This window comes from Cuculus canorus, chromosome 15 (assembly GCF_017976375.1).
Source record: "Cuculus canorus isolate bCucCan1 chromosome 15, bCucCan1.pri, whole genome shotgun sequence".
NCBI lineage: Eukaryota > Metazoa > Chordata > Aves > Cuculiformes > Cuculidae > Cuculus > Cuculus canorus.
The window spans coordinates 6,979,771-6,997,050 of record NC_071415.1 but is presented as its reverse complement, the minus strand read 5'-3'; the positions used below and the strand labels follow the sequence as shown (position 1 = coordinate 6,997,050).

Genomic DNA, 17,280 nt, shown 5'->3' with positions numbered 1-17,280 from the left:
GTTTGATAGTTCCTTCCAGTTTATCAGCATCCTTCTTAAAGTGTTGCCACCAACACTGGGAACATTGGGGTGACTTTTGGAATACAAGTGCTAAAATATTGCTTTATTTATGAGCACACTTTCTAACACAACAGTTCAGTTCTAATCTGCTGTCATTTTCCATTGTTTGTTTTTCTATCATCACCCTTAATTGCTGATGATGCATCTCAAAAGCTACGATGAAGTTTCTCACATGCTATTGATACTCTGCAAAGAGTACATTCTTAGTGGCACACGCATAGAACAGCTTACAAGACTATTGTGTCTTGGAGTTTTGAAGAACTTGTATTCAATATTATGAAAGTGACTTTACCTTAAAATGCACCAGCTGCTTAATAATGGCAAAAAGCCATCTGGATGTTTTGCAGTCGGCTGAATCAGTAGTGCTGTCCAAGAAGCTAATTCATAGTCAGTCTGCCATGACGCCTACAAAGGCTTGCGTGGATTATTGAAGCATTAGCGGGGTGTGTAAGTAGCTATCAGCTGAGGACCTGTCAGCCTTGTCCAACCAGGATTGATGATCTGGCTGATGTTTGGATCTTGTTTAATATCTGCTTGCAGAGAGGTTGTTTATTGCGTTTGAGTGCCAGTGAGTAAAGTAGTATTTTTCTTTCTGGTAATTGTTATCATTGCTTATCTGATATCAGGTTCTTGTCACTTTGCAAGAAGAAAAGTTGACTGGGTACTAAATCAAATCATACGCTTGAATTTTATTCTTCAAATTTCTCTTCAGAGAAGGTGAATTATGCATGGCTTTATTTAAACATGTATCCCAACTTTTTTAATGCTTCCTAGCCTTTAAGTGGGTTAAAAATCTCTTTAACATCATCTACATTTTACCTCAATACTTGAAGCAGTTTACTGTATTTGTATTATATGGTTTGTAATTGCTATGGAGTATATAGGATAAACTTCATGCCACTTCAACAGGCTTAGAGCCAACTTAACTGCTTTTTCTTCTGGAAATTTGTGCATGGTATTTTTTAGTGATAGGGAAGAGAATCAACAAATCATCTCTCTATATGAAGTGAATCTGGGTTGATTTTCCAGCTTTTCATTGGACTTTCTTAGGCCATTTTGTGCAACTAAGCAACAAGTTACTTTATGGGGTTTATGATTCTGTATTACACAAATATGTTTTGATGCAGACTGCAGAGTATCAGTTGTAAAAGTTTAGCTGACTTAACGTCTGGAGATAAATGGTGCCTTTCTGTTCTAGTGAGGATGTATTGGTGCTTTTAAAAAACCTGGGGTTTCATAACTTCATTATATGGTTTTGGTGGAAAAAATATCTATCACATTCATTTTGGATCAGCCTGTTTGTTACTGGCTGTGTCTGTGTTTTGCAGAAGTGGAGTGGTGTGAGGATTGGAGGAGGGAGGGAAAGTTTCTTGTTGATCACACCCAGACAGCACAGTCAGAGTAGGCCATTGCATAGCGCTGAGCTTCGGTCGCCAGTGCTGTTCGCTGGAGGCTGAGTGGTGTATCTGCTGCGTGCTGGAATACCATCAGGCTCCAAAATCCTTGGCATCAGCTAGGCTCGGCATCGTGTCATTTTGTTGTTCAGACATGCTGCTGCTGCTGCTTTTTGCAGGTGCTGGCACTGCCCCACTGTGGAGGTGCTTGCTTGGCTCTCTAAACAGCACTGGAACACCTGAGCATCTCTCTCCTTTCCCTTCCTTAGAAGTGCAGTGAGGCTTTGTTTTCTCCTGACAGTGGTGTTTAATTTTGGTCTGCCCTCTACTTTTATTGGGGGAATAATCTTACCCGTTGTGTACAGATTCTGGACCAAATTTCACCTTGGCTGTGTCTTCCTTGTTTAAAGCTTTCACTTTCGTTGGTGCTCTGCTCGACTAATGGCAGTACACAGTTTGGTTTTGGACAGACAATGACCATTGCTCTAAAAAACAATCAAGCCTTTTCTGTGGGGCCTTCACCAGGGCACTTTAATAATGTAACAGAAACCAGGGAGCAGGACAGCCTTATCGCATGTGGTGATTTGGAAGGTAGATTTAGTATAGTTTTGGGAATTACATCTACATAGGGTGTATCTGTGCAGCAGGTTGGATTTTAGAACTTTGATCTGTGTCAGTAGTAAAAACACCACACATTATTTTGTCCTGCTTTTGAAATAAACCTTTAAACTAAATGAATCGGCTACATCTGGCTTGGAAGGGCAGGCTGGGCAGGGTTTCTAGTGTTAGGTAAGTGTGCTGTGTGTAAGGTAAGACAAGTGACAGGAAATTTCTGCCATTTGATAAACGCACTGTATACCAGGTTGAGTATATCCTTCTTTCTCCATGAATTGTCATTTATCATTCAATATCAAGACCTGTAGAAGCTCGTAAATACATCACATTTCACTATACATGGCTTCTGCTTGTAGCACTTCCTTGTAGCAGTACATAAGAATTTCAGGTGTTAATCTTGGTGTCCCAGCGTGCTGTGTCTTGCTGTTCTCTGATCAAATGCAATTTTCGTCCTTGTCTACACAAAATATGTTTTGATAGAAGTACTGTTACTTTGCAATTAAATGGTGGGTATCACTTCAGGCTCAAGAGCTTCCTGCATGCAGCCGTTTACATGTTAAATCATGCCACATGAAGATACCACATTTGAAGTTTTTGAAAATTAACTTTGGAGGATGGGAAGGTTTCCAGTAAATAACAGAAACAGGGAAAAGACTGCATCTCCACTGGCCTGCCTCTGTAGCCTTTTCTTTCACAGTATACTCATACCCATAAATCACTAATTCTTAAATGTTTAAAAAGAAAAGCTATGTTTATCTTATCATCAAAGTGTCAGTGTATTTGTCAGCATCAAGATGTATTTGCATGGAAGTAGAGAACCGTGCTTTAGGCACAACCTGCAGTCTGAAGAGTGAGGAGCGTTTGTACTGTTGGTGAGAGTTTATGGAATTTGTTTCATGTGAAAATGCCATTGACTCTTTTTTTTTTGTTTTGTTTCCATCTTTCAGCTGGTCAGTATTGGTTCTTCCTATAACTATGGCAATGAAGATCAGGCTGAATTTCTGTGTGTTGTCTCAAAGGAATTGCATAACACTCCCTATGGCACAACCAGTGAACCCAGTGAAAAAGCAAAGGTAAGTTACTACATGTTGGGCTGAAGAAGTGGTGTCACACTGGGTGGGCTTCGCTAAATCATGCTAGGCCTAATTCTGCTCTGGACCACTATTTAATTGCCTTTTTTCCCCTCAGTCATGACTAAGTGGTTCCCTGGCCATTTATGAGTGCAGTCGGCATGCATTTGTTACGCCAGATGGCTTCTTTAAATGCAGTACTCTATACTGTTCCTGATACCTGTCGTTTTTTTTGAGTATTGGCAGATATTTGTTTTTCACAGTTGAGAATCTAGTGTTTGTTTCTTACACATTTGAATGCTTCCTTATTCTGCCACTGGCTCAGTTGAAAACTCTTTCTCTTGCTTGAGTTCAACTGAAGAAATCTTGCAGTCAAGAGTGGAGGTTGGGATATGCTCTCTCTGGAAAACATAATCATCTACAACATGTTACAAAATGAAGGTATTTATTAGCTTAATATTTTCAGGTTCCTACCTAGTTCTTTTTCTAGGTTTACAAAAAGATTGTAGTGGGTGTGAGATCTTAGCATTTTAGTCAGTTTCTTTCAGAGTTTGTACAAGGAAGAATGTATAAACACTACGGAATAGTAAGGCAGACCAGTTATGTATGTAAGAGTACTTGTCTCTTCTATGTATATTGGACAGTTTTTGGCATTGTATTGTTGATTTGTATGAGGAGATGACTGCAGACTGACTGGATAAGTAAAAGCTTTTCATTTAGTGTATGTAGATGGGTAAAACATCAACGGTTGCTTTTTTAAGAATCACCTTCAGAGAAATTAATTTTGAAATAATGCTAAGGATATATCCAGGTCGTGGCATCAAGGCCTCAGGCAGGTAAAGTTTCACTCCTGTGTGCCTTGTAGCTTGGTTAAGCAGCTGCACACATGGAGGCAGTTTTGTAAATTGCAGTATAAAACTTTTCCAGGCATTATGTTGAATTCTTAATGAAATGGTTAATTTATTCTCTTTTGTCACTGTTGAGATCAAACTTTCCAGAGCTGTGAGGGACAACATAGTCCAAGGTAAAGAGTGAACACAGTTAAGCCACAGCTCACTCTTTCCAAAGCTCTGGTGACAGTCTGCTTTGGCTAGTGTGCTTCAGGAGAACCTGAAAAGTTGACACGTTAAAAGAGGTGTGCAGTAATAATTTACAGCTGAGATATGTACTTAAAATAAAATGTGGAATTTTAGAACCTAATAAACATCTTCATAAGGAATGGTTGTATGTCTTCAGGGAACTTCAGAAGTTGTCAGAGTTACATTGCATCCTTAATGTAAAAGAAAATAGGTATCAGGTGAAACTATTAAATCCTAAATACAAAAGCTAGTTCAGAGTGCAATACAACTGTAAATTCAGTAGCTCTGTGAGAAGCTAAATATCGCAACTCTTCTTTGTCGTTGTTTCAGAGAAGAGAGCAGAGTATGATTTGACCAGGGTGATGGATAAGAATTGATGGCAATTTTGGTTGGAGATGGAAATGTTCTCTCCTTTTGGCCTGGAAAAGTTGAGCTGTTGCTGGCGATTACTGACAATACTTGAAGAATCATTTTATATATATTGTGTTTCTAATACGTTGGTTACTTTTTTTTAGTAGGGATATGTTGTGTCTAGAGGGGGAGAAGACAAAACAAAAAGGTTTCTTTTTGGTTGAGAGATTTCTGACAGTCATGTTCAGGAATCTTGACTGGACCCTGGGAGCTGTTGCCTCAATAGTTCCCTCTTAGCCAGTGTTAATCCTCTAGTCTGCAATCCGTGTCTGAGTTGATCTTCATGAGGTTCATGTGATTGAAATTCTAGTGTCCAGTGATATATACAGAGTAATATGTTTGTATACTGGGACTGACTTCTAGAAGCCATGAGAAAGTCATCTATCAGTTTTACAGCCTATTGGGTTAGAGAAAACAAAAATCTGCCAATATGTATTTTTTATTGACAGGCACTTCAATGTTAATTAATGTTACAAGGCTTTTGGAATAGAAAGAAACATTTTCTGATAGCCCATGTAATCAAGCTTCACCTTTATTCCTTCTTGGGGACTTTTTTTCTTGTGTTTTCTCTTTATGGAAAACAGTTTGCACAGTAAGTTAGTACTTGACTTCTTTGTAACCTTTTATAGCAACAAAATGAAGGAAATTAATGGGATTTGGGACATTGACTTAAATGGTTCTGGTGGCTTTTACTGGTAACCATGGCACTACTGAAGGATAACCTGTATTCCCACAAGCTTTCTTCTTTCGTGCCACATTATTGACCTATCACTCTTGAACAAATCACCAAAGCTCATTCATAACATCTGCATCCAGAGTTAGATTCTCAAATCCTATCCTTTCCCATCCGTGGTGAAGAATAGACGGAGTGAAGGTACCAGCTTTGCAGTTCTAATTACATTTTCTCTATACTTATGGTCCCTATTTTTTATGTTGCATGGCACTACTGGCTTCTGTGTGCTGACTTTAGGACATTTGAAAGAGGACGTTTTCATGAAGTCTGTAATGTTCCTCTGTGAAATTGTCTGCTCTACTTTCTTACAAGGAATGGGGGTCCCAGATAAAAATAAATAAATGTAGTTCCCAGGTGCTTCAAGTGGACTGTACGTTGTTGCAGCTCTGACTCACTTGCAATCTCTTCTTTTCCCTTCCTTTCTCTATACTTGCTGCATGCTGCATGGCACTCAGAGTGAGGATGAAGAAACGGATTACGATATGAATGACTCAGATTAAGTGTAAATGTCATGGTGAGCACGAGCTGCCCTAGGACTTTACCCAGACGCTTCTCTGCCTCATCCAGTTCCTACCCCCACTAGTGCTGTCCTTTGGCTAGTCCTGGTGCTGTGTGTGTTTGTGATTGTAGCTGTGCCATGGTTAGCAAAGATAGAACTCCTTTTCCGGGTATTGCCTCTCTGACAATACTTAGTATTGCTGTTGTAAGCTGTGGTGTGATTGGTTCCTTTACAGCTTTGCTGAGAAGAAAAGTTCATGTAGATTCTAGAGTCAGAATTGCTTTTTGGTTTTGTTTTTCGTGCACCAACTTTTTATCATATATTTTTGTGTGGAGGCGTCTGATACAAATTTACAGCATACATTTTCAGTAAATATCTGATTTGGTAATAAATTAGTGGACTTCACTGATGTGCTGCATGGTCAAAATTTGGTCTTGTCTCTTAATTTTCAAACTAATGATTTTTTTAATCAAGACCTGGCAAATATAAGTAAATAGTATGATCTTGGTGCCACAGTTGTATTTTTCACAGGAAACTACTCTCTCCAGGGAGGCATCAGGTCCTTTCCACTGTAGTTTGACATCTTATTGAAGATTGAGATACTTTAAAGTCAGGAGTGGAAGAACACAGAAGTTGCATCAGAACAAACAACTTTTGCAAATTTTTTCTATCGTGTGTACAAACACTGCTCATGTTTATTCCTACCTGGAGCCCTGTGTCCAGCTCTGGGGTTCCCAGTGCAGGAAGGACATGGACCTGTATAGAGGGAGTCCAAAGGAGTGGCACACAGATGATTGGAGCAGGGAGAGGGTACACCTCTGCTATGGAGAAAGGCTGAGAGAGTTGGGGTTATTCAGTCTGGAGAAGAGAAGTCTCCGGGGAGACCTTATAGCGGCCTTCCAGTGCTGAAAGGGGCTACAGGAAAGCTGGGGAGGGGCTCTTGATCAGGGAGTGCAGGGATAGGATGAGGGGGAACGGTTTTAAGCTGAAAGGGTCGAGATTTAGACTGGATATAATGATTAAATTCTTTACTATAAGGGTGGTGTGACACTGGAACAGGTTGCCCAGACAAGTTGTGGATGTCCTGTACCTGGAGGTGTTCAGAGACAGGTTGGGTGGGGCTTTGAGCATAATTTCAAGCATTTCATCTAGTGAAAGATGTGGACAGATGATCTTTAAAGGTCCCTTCCAATCCAAACCAGTCAGTGATTCTGTGATCTAAAGTGTGTGGACAGAGAAGCATTTTCAATGGAGTCACCTGTTTAGCCAGCAGAGCATATTGTCAAATGAAACTCCTGTGCCTGATTCTGCCCTAGGCATGCTCCTCAGTCCTAGATTTTAGCAGTTTCAGAAAAGACCTCCTGTAACTTTATCATTTTTTTTTTTTTACCTCTGTTAGTGTTGAGAAATCTTCTTTTGGCATTTTTGCCCAGTAAGCCTCTTAAAATTTTTAGGAATAGTCTTTTTAAAGGGTTTTTCAGGGAAAAAAAGGAGGAATTTTGAATTGCAGAAGAGAAACAGTCATCTTTTTGGCATTTAATAAGTACAATATTGATAGAAGCCCTGATAATGAAATGCAGTTTCTTCTTTGGACAAAGTCACTGCTCACAACTACAAAAGCTCCTCTTTCACACAGTTTCTGGACAGAGGTGGATGGGACACTTCTGGTGACAGCTTGCTAATCGTTGCATGTGTTCCTGAAGCTACAGAACGTAGTTGTAAGACTGTTACTCTTAGAAGTACTTTTTTATCTTCTAGGAAAGAATAAACTCGAATGTTTCATTTTAAATTGGAAAGTTTCACAAAATGCATAGATCTGATACTATTTTCGAACTGCCCAGGTGTTGTTTCCAGCTGTGTTTTTGTCTCTGTTGGAGATGGTTTCATTTACTGACTCTGTTTGCTGGATCAGACTGTTGTCCCCTACATGGACACCTATTCCAGTGCTTTGTTCTCAGCTGTGACCAGCAGCAAATACTCAAGGAAAGAGTTTAAATATGAAGCATTTATAAAAGTAGGTCCTGATACATTTCGCCTCCTTCCAGTAAGCCTCAGTTTAGGAATTTTAGCTTCAAGCCTGCATCCAGATCATTGTATGGGAGCTGCAGTGACACTGTGTTACCATGAGTAGGTATCAATGGCACTGTCCTCTGTAAGTTTGTCCAGTCCCTTTTGAGTATATTATCCTAGCAGTTGCTGACCAATTTTCAGGGACTGGCTTTTCCTCGCAGAACTCACTTGTATCTTTCCTACAGTTTCATAGAAAATGCTTTTTGCTTAGTACACATAATAAATTATCTTCATTAAGTAAACAATGTTTGCATCTGAAATAGGTTCTAAGGCATGTCACAAGCCCACTGGAAACATCTTTCTTTATTTTGGCTGTAGTGACATCTGGCTTCATAACTTCAAAATCACAATATAGAATTGGAAATTAAAAAGAACTGTGTCCCCACAAAGAGAGATCCGGGTCCTGCAGAAAGTGCACTGAACAATTGATAAAGTGGAGTTAGGGTTGGGTTTTTTTGAGCTAGCACTGAGCTGTCTCTGAACTGACCCTGAGGCACACAAACGGTGACGGTGACGGGTTCCTTGTGAACTCCAGTCCTTAGAAATCCCATGGAGTCATGCAAAGCAGGTGAGGCTCTACTTGACCACAGTCATTGTGAAAGACTTGTTAGGCTTGATGACTAATAAAGGCTGATAGGTTAATTATCAACATTTTAACAATATTAAAAAGAAACCAAATACCTAGACTTTTTTTTTATTTAAAGCCCTGTGCTGTGTAACGTGGTTGCCAGCCTTTACCCTGCAGGCACACAGTTTGAAGTGTGTGTGCATGTCGTCGGGTTCCACGAGTCCTCTGGGATGGAGTGTGTTACTCAGTACGGGTAGCATCACGTGTTTGTCTCCATGTCAGACTACACTGGAATCTTCACAGAAGGAAATTGTACGTTGAAGGCTGTGATGCTATTGTCCAGGGATTGTGCCTTTGCTTTCTTACCGCTTTTGAAATCAGTGTTTTCAGTACTAATTGATGGGACACAAATTTACAGCTGAAACTTCAGGGAATTAAGGACATTTTACTGGAACAGGAAAAATGAAAGATAAATTCCATTTCTAATAAAGTATCTGAATTAATTTACTACACAGGACGGAAGTAACTTCAGAACTACAGTGGGATGAAATGGCTTACTGTTTACATCTGCCAGACCTTAAGTTTTCATTATATTAGTAGTACTGAATTCCTAGCAGTGATTTATGTCTGTTTTTGTCGTGTTTGGTAGTAGACATTGTATGTATCAATCTGTCTTTTTTCAGCCTTAAAGAACACACTTCAGGAAAGTCCTTGAACCGGCTCCCTGACACTTTATCCGTTGTTTGAGATAGTCACTATGTTGCTTTTTTATCTCCATGATTTAGTAATGACATTGAGCGGATTTTCATTTATAGAATTTCTATTGTTCTGTTTCAGATTTTGCAAGAACGAGGTTCCAGGATGTGAAGAAAGTATTGAACGGTGACAATTTTTTCTCTTTTATTCCAAGACGCAGTGAATTGTCACACGGAAGAGGCTCATCTGCGAAAGAAAAAATCGGATTTAGACAATTTCCTGTTGATCTGGATTCAACCGTTTTTGCCTATAAGCTGGTGTCAACTGGCTGAAAGCATTGCAAGATTACAAAGTGGGAATAGACGGTGTGGGAGTGTGTGTTCAGTTGTGGTTGTAGTGCATGGTTTTATCCTGGTGGGCTGACTGACACTGGTCATTTGAAAAGAAATGGCCATGCACTCCTGTTTTCCTCTGAGACATGTAGCACTTAATGTCTGGTGCTGGATGACCCAATGTTGATCGGTTTGGAGACACTTTCCTACTAATCATTGTAAACATTTAAAGGACAATGTAATTGGTGCTACACACACACACACACACACACACAAACACATACATTAAGCCCACAGATGCAAATATTTGGGCCTGCGAGGTTTCAGAACCAGTGGCGGCCCCAGCTGACTGTGTTACACTGCACATTCCTGATGGCCCTGTGACATCCTCTATCATGTAATAACAGCCTAGGAGATCAAATGAAACTGGCATGGGAGAAGTTACACAACAGACAAAAAGGTTTCTCTAAAGGAAGGGTGTACATATTGACTGGATTTATGGCATATTTTAGTACCCAAAGGGAAGACTAAACTCAGAGAAAATGGCCTTCATCTGAGTTATTCTTGATGTTCCTTCTTTTAAAATAGTTTCCTCCTGAAAAGGTCGTGCTCCAGTCTTAGCCAGGTGTTTGGAAGGAGAATCAAAATTCACTTGAAATGAACAACATTCTGTTTCTTTTGAGGTGTTTGTACTCGTATGTGTGTTTGTGCTTTTATAAAATGCCTGTAAGCATTGAACTCTGTGGATTATGTAGGAGATTTTTCCAGAGCTGGAGGCTGTACAGATATACAGCTGTCTATTCCTAGATCCCTGTCTCTGTGACTGGGGTTAAAATCAACCTTGAGTGTGAACACAGGCTCATCCATCTGAGAAACTTAATTACTTCAGACATTCAGGATACCTGTAGTCAATCTTTCTCTTTCTATACAGTTTCAACTATGCAGTTAAAGAACACTGTTTGAAAACATCTGAGCAGCTTTATTAGTCTATCCTTGATGAAGGCTGATACACAAGACTGGAGCTATTCAATACACTATGTTTTCAGCAGAATCGTTAGCACATCTTTAGAACAGTTAATGCAATTGACAGTGTAAAGCTGGACTTGGTTGGCTTCTGAAAGCAGTGGAAAGTTGTTTCAAAAAGCTCTAGGATTGCTTTGGTTTCTAAAGATGTTCCAGTTTTCATTCTTTCATTCTCAGTAATTCAGAATTTATGCATATCTTCTAGGTAGTCCTTTACAGAAAAGCCAGATTATCAAACACCCTGGGTCTACTTTTTCTTTTTTTTTTTTTTTAAAGGACTTATTGATAAAAGTTTGGCAGAAACAATTTGTAAAAAACATTTTTACTAAGCAGGTTAAGCAACGGGCAAAGTGTTTTGTCCGCATGTCTAATGCTTGAAAGGGTTTGTAATGCATTTTGCGACTTGGATGTGGTCTGCACGGGAAGCTGCTGGCCCCTCCACAAAAACACATAAAACGTTTGTCTTTTTTTAAGATGTTAAAACTGAATTGAATTTACTAAAAATGTAATTGTCTAGGGGCAAATGTTTATACTTTTATACTTTTTTAGGCACCCATATTTTATCAGTTTAAATTTATCACCCAAATTTCCCCTAAATAGTAACAGATTATGTTGTTTATCTGGATTAAGCGTAACAGTTGTCTGTGTTAGCTGCATATTAAAACATTTCCTCTGCTGCAGTAGTCACTGTGCTTTTAAGCCGTATGACTCCACCGAATTCTCCGAGCCTCCCTAGCTCATGGATTGGAAGCCAACCACATTTCTTGTTGTTTTTTTGATGTGCTCTACAAAATAATTTGGCCTTGGTCTAAGTGGATTTTGATGCCTAATATATGTTTTACAGTGATATTTCTGAATCAGCATTTCTGTTGTTTCTCTTATTTAACCCAGAAAAGACAGACTATTTTATTTCATAAAGTGAATTTTTCAAAAATGACAGCAGCAAACCATGAGTGACGAACCGAGCAAACTGAACAAATTTAGGATATGTAAAAGAATGAGGTTTTCTGATTGTGGTGGTGTTTTCTTTTCAGGATTTTCAGTTTAAAAACATGCTTTTATGGTGAGAGTTTACATTGTATCCCTGTTGTAGCAAATTTGGGGGAAATGAGTGGTTAATCCTTTTGCACTTTGTTTCCAATACCTCACAAAGATTTTGAGAAAGAAAGAAAGAAACAAACAAACTTACTTTATAGGCAGGTACTCTGTAAATTATCTTAAATGTGCTATTGTTTGAGACCACCTTAACAAATTATGTTCCTGTTCTTGCTAATGCCATTATTGCTTTAATTTTTGTGAAGACACGAGGCTTTCAGATAGATGGAAGTGCTACTGTATGCCTTTTGCAAGGCATTAAGAATTGATCCCTTAATAAGTTTGGTTTCTTTTTATTTGACTCTTGTAATTTCAAATAAAGTTAGCTGTGGTCACAAGGTAATTGCACTAGAGACTGACGATCTGCATTGCCAGATTCTGCAAACATTGCTCGTTTTGCTAAGATCTGTCAGGATGAGGTGAAGTACCAATACAGTTGAACTGGAGTCCTTTGTCCCTGTCTTTTTTGTCCCTTGGAGAGGTTTTACCTGGAGAACTGATGGGCTCCCAGGGCAGCAGCTGAGAAGTCCATTGATGTGGACTCTGGATTTACACAGCCTCTTATTCCAATCAAAACAGTATTCCAGGTTAGAATTTAAGGTGCTGAGAGATCACAGCAGGAGTAAATGGAGCAGGAAGAGAGAGATACCTGAACATAATGGCTAATCAAGGTGACATCTCATGAGAATGTGAATTCTATGAAAAATGTGACTTTCTGCCGTCTTACTATAGGATTGTTCAGTGAAGTTGTTAGGTGTGCTCTCTATGGAACAGGAGGTTACTTCAGCACCCCATAAGTGAATTTTCGGTGATGTTCTTTAAAGGCTTTTACATGGCAAACTTCTCACTAAATTTGTTTAAAAGCTGAGACGTTCACATTTGCCATAGCAACTTCTTGCTTTGAGTTAGGAAGCAGCTCACATACTGCTGGCCTTAATGTTCATCCGAGCCTGGTTTTCTGTCTTAGAGATGGCACTTTTGTGTTAAAATGCTTTTGACTTCTTCAAGCAGCAATTAAAGCAGAGTTTATTTGCAATAAACAAGTCATTATGAGGCCTCTGAGGTGTAAGCGTCACCTGGTCCATAATCACTGTCCAAAAGTACAGTCCAAGTCAGTGGCTCCAACAGAAAATGTGAAATATATTTTTATTATTATATTTTTCTTTTATAAACAAATGACAAATGTTTACCTGGCATTTTCTCCCCCTTACTGTTGGGTTTCTGTGGATTATGGCTAAAGGCGGTTTGTTATCCTGCAGTAATTTAATTGTGTGTTGAAGACCTGGTTGTATTTAGGAGCTTAATTGATTCTCTACTAAACCTCCAGTTCTCAGAATCTTAGGCTTGGAAAATTTGGAAATGTACCGTGTTTTTTTCAAAGTCAGCCAAATTTCTTGTAATGATAAAAATTCCTTTAATCTTTCATTGTATCATTAGTAAAAGTTATTTCTTAAGAAGTCAAGCTCGATGTATCCATGCAACATTTTTGTCTTCAGATTTTCTTTAAACAACAGCTGTGTAGCTCCAATTTTAGGAATGCAAACACACAGTTACAGTTGATTACAAACAGAATGATTTCTCGAAGATACCAAATTGATTCAACCTCCTCTTTCTCTGAGAGAGTTTTCTTTTCAGGAGAAAATGAAAACTTCTGGCAGATTAAACAAAAGAAAACTTGATGCTTAGGAGACAGGTGTGTTGAGTAGGATGATGGTGTTTTCTAAACACAGTCTTCTGTGAATGTCTGTTGAGGTTTTGGAGAGTTGTTGGTCTCTTTTTGAGCAGTGCAGAGCTATCACCAGCAAATTAACACATATTAATTAAAAATTACTATTCTTATTAGTATTTAAAAAATGAACTTGGAATCAAAAAAATGCAGTAGTGTCTGATTGAATGAAATTACTTAGAAGCTGGTTTATCATGTTTGTTGTCCAGTCAGTCAGAGATACTGGATTACATTCCAGTGTATCTCAGTACTTGAGGAGTACTGAGAGAAAAGTAAAGTACTCGGCTTTCCATGGAGATCAAAGTCAAGTGAAAGAGAGTCTGGAGATGAAGCCTACAATTTTGTTCACTTGAGATGTGATAAAACCACAAGATGTCATTTTCCTATTTTATTCTCTTTCTCACCATATAAAAAGCATATTTCAAGGTTTTCAAATTAACTTCGTTGATCAGCCCTGAAAGGTGGGGCCCTTGAAAAGAAATGAGATTTTGTTCTGCCTGTTCAGCTCAGGACGGGAGGATTCAAACTGCCAGTGGTCATTGGAGAAGTGTCTTTTCTACCACACCAACATTGAAATACGTACGGTCTGAGGATGCTGCCTGTTACTTCATTGTAGTTTTGACTGCAGTTGTCTCCAGCTTTTAGGACAGTCTCAGGATGTTACCTGGGTTTGTCTGTAGAATTATTGATTCTTAAAATACTATAAAGACTCAGTTTCAAAAATATGTGGAAGGCGCTCTGAACTCAGTGTCATAGAACTTTTCTGTCTTTTGGCTCACGTCAGGGGCTGTCTTTAAAGGCTTCTTACTGAACCGAGGCTTTAAAGGGCTAAACAGATCTTTTTGTTCAGTTTGCCTAAGTGAGTTTCAGGCAGGAGTTCTTCAGCACAGAAATGCCAAGGGCTAAAATTCTTCCCAGGGGTAATTTGAAGTTCTGGAGACATGTAACATTTAAAAAGCAGCTAGTTTGTTCTTTTTTTTCCAGCTTGCAGACTCTAAAATAGTTTTTACAAATGGCTAAACCACTTGCAGATACAAGTGTATGCACGTGGCGTGGAATGTCGGTGTCCAGCTTGGTAAGGGGTACACTAGAGAAGACAACATGCATGCCCTCAACGTTGTTGTTGCCTATGCTGAAATCTAACAACTTCTATGAGCAGCAGTGGCAACAGAGAGACACTGAGGAAGATTCTGCCCTGGAAATACTTGCTGAGTGTTTCATTGCAACACGTCTGTCCTTTACTTCAGCAGGGGCTACTGAGGCCTGAACTCCTCACCAATTTTGTGAATGGATACTGCTACAAATAGAGCTGGAAAGTGATTTTGCTACTCGAGGAGTGGGTGGAGGGGAGGAGGCTCTTTTCTCCTTGCCTTAGAAAGCTGAGCCTGCATTTTGACCTGGCTTAACCCCTGCTGAGGTGTCCAGGCTTGGCCATCTGAAGTGTGAAAGCTGCCGTGTTCCTGTGTGGGATTCATGCTCCTTTTGAAGGTTTTCCAAGAGCTTATGCACGATTTTACTCAAACTTACCTTGGCTCACGTACACTTGCTGGGATGAAGCAAGTGCCGAGGCACTGCATGAGAAACATTGCCAGCCTGTCTACCTGGAACTGAAACAAGATCACAAACCCAAGGGAGTATCAAGTGGCAACTATTTCCAACTTCTTCTGGCCTGACCCTTGCCTGAGCCGAGCTATGAAAAATCCGTTTCCTATGGACTCACAAGACACACCTGCCCAGCTCAACAGATGTTCTGTTTTGTTTCCTTTTCCCCCAGAATCCCTGATCTCAGAATTAGTTGTGCATCAGCTGTTTGTGTTAATTTCCAAGTGGCCATACTTGCAAGATGTTATTTCCTGGATAGTGGATTAGCAATAACACTTTATTTTGTGCCAATTCATTATCTATGAAGTGTTCTTACTGCAGCAAAGTTTGAGTTTTGATCTGGTTTTAATGCTTTTGCATTAGCCAAAACTCTTAGCACAGACATAGAGAAGAAACTGAGTCCATGGAATTTCTTTCCTTGGCTAAAAATCTGCTAGGGCTTCCCAAATTATTTGAAGGTGGTTACAGTTAACCATCATTTTTAAAACAAGCATACAGTTAAAATGTGTGTGGGTATTTTTTTAACTTCCTTTTCATAACACTAGCGTATTGTAAACTGCATGAAATAAACCTGTTTTTTCCCTTTTAAAGTCTGATGTCTTAAATCTTTCTTTTCTAAATCTGTTAAGGTTGACATCAACAGTGTGGTATCACTGGTATTCTTGGTTTAGCACTTCAAATATAAAATGTAGTTGCATTTTCGGGCTGTGATTCAAAGCAGTAATTTATTTTTTTCTTCTCTGCTGCCTGAAAGACTTTGTCACAAAAAAAAAATGTTTATTCAGATATTTATCCACTGGGAAATTAAGACTTTTTCCTTTCTGTTTCCTATTACTGTTGCTGATCATTAAAGAAGGAAATGATCCTCTCTGGTATGGATAAATAATCACACAAACAAACATGTACTGAGTTTGGACTAAGCACTTTGCATACATTTTCTTTCATACAACTCTCAAATAACCATGTCTAACATCACAGGTTTATTTTAGAATCCAGTCCTTAGCTTTTTAATATAAGTACTTCCTTTGTCTGAAAAAGTAAGCTAACTGAAATTGTCACTTTGTAATGAGGCCAACACACAGCATCAGAAACATAAATAAGACTCCACTTAGTACGTTTGCTGCAAAAGTTTTAAAGATGGAAAGGGCTGAAGGAAATAAACTATTAAGTACTAAGCACTGGTTGCTGAAATTATTTAGGCAGCTTGATGGCTGAGTCTTTCACAAGTACAGAAAAGTTCATAATTTAGTATTTGTATGAGAGACCACCAAACTGCTCTTATTTTCCAAACTGCTAGTAAGGACTAAGTATGAAAAGTTGAGGCCTGGGATCTAAGATCCTAGAAGCTGTACAGTTACCTACACCTGAATTTCATCTCAGAAGTTCAGTCAGTTTTAATGCAAAGCACATTCTAATCTTTACTTACATATCCAGTAACATCAGTAAAAATAACACTAATGTCCTGCATTTTAATTGCATTTGAATTTTAATGAAATGAAGTCCTCCGTACAAACATTGCCCTAGCTGACATTAACTTACCAACATGTGCCTCTGTATTTTTGTCAGGCTGTCCTACTGAAAGTATTTGCACTTTACGCTTAGCCAGTGCTGTTTTGAATCCTAATTCCTGGTGTACAGATCTGTAGCTTCAAGTGTTTTCACCATTCTGCAACAGTGAGAGTGTAAAGGGAAGGTGGTGTACCCTGATCAAGAAACCAGTTAATCAAGGGGACACCGGTGAGTGAGTCATTAACGGCTTGTTTGGATAATTTATAACATTTGGCATTTATTTGAAGCTGCCTTTCAGTGGAAAGTTTCATGTTGGAAAGATGAGAATGACCTTGCAAACTGATCTTTCAGTGTGCTGAAGTCTTGCCTGGCAGTCATAGACACAGTCTGTATTTACGTGATAGTCTCCTAGACTGTGATTCGCACAACTTTGTGAGAAAAATCCTGTGAGCACTTTCCCCTAAAATCTGCTGCTTTTGGTAATGTCTCTGGAAGCACTGGGGAAAGCATAGAGGGGAGTATGTGTTTGTCCTGGTTCTGTTGTGGGTGTTTGCTGCAGGGAAAAGATCCTTAGTGGATTTATTATTTACGTTCCACTTTGCAGCCCTGCTGGAAGCCCCTGTTCCAAATCACCGCAAAGGCACCATCAGGAACTCTAAATCAATTTTCATCAATTAATGAGCCACTGAGATGGCAGCCAGTAACTGCCTGGTGAATCCACCTGCGGCTGGTGCTGATGGAGAACCTGGGTGCTCCCCTTGTTCTCCAGGTTCTGTGTGACTGCTGGGTGTTTTCTTT

General features: G+C 39.2%; 1 protein-coding gene across 3 annotated transcripts in view; it reads left to right on the top strand.

The window, feature by feature from the left end:
* LOC104065049 (BTB/POZ domain-containing protein KCTD5) overlaps positions 1–13,419 on the top strand; it is a 30,081-nt gene extending 16,662 nt beyond the window's left edge. For 2 of the 3 annotated variants that reach the window (XM_054080194.1, XM_054080195.1), the window contains 3 exons: positions 3,017–3,142; positions 5,818–5,876; positions 9,337–13,419. In XM_054080194.1, coding sequence (XP_053936169.1) covers positions 3,017–3,142; positions 5,818–5,862 — 171 coding nt within the window. In that variant the 3' untranslated portion in view covers positions 5,863–5,876; positions 9,337–13,419. The remainder of the gene's footprint in view (positions 1–3,016; positions 3,143–5,817; positions 5,877–9,336) is intronic. The other variant, XM_054080196.1, reaches the window with a different exon arrangement.
* Positions 13,420–17,280: the final 3,861 nt, after the last annotated feature.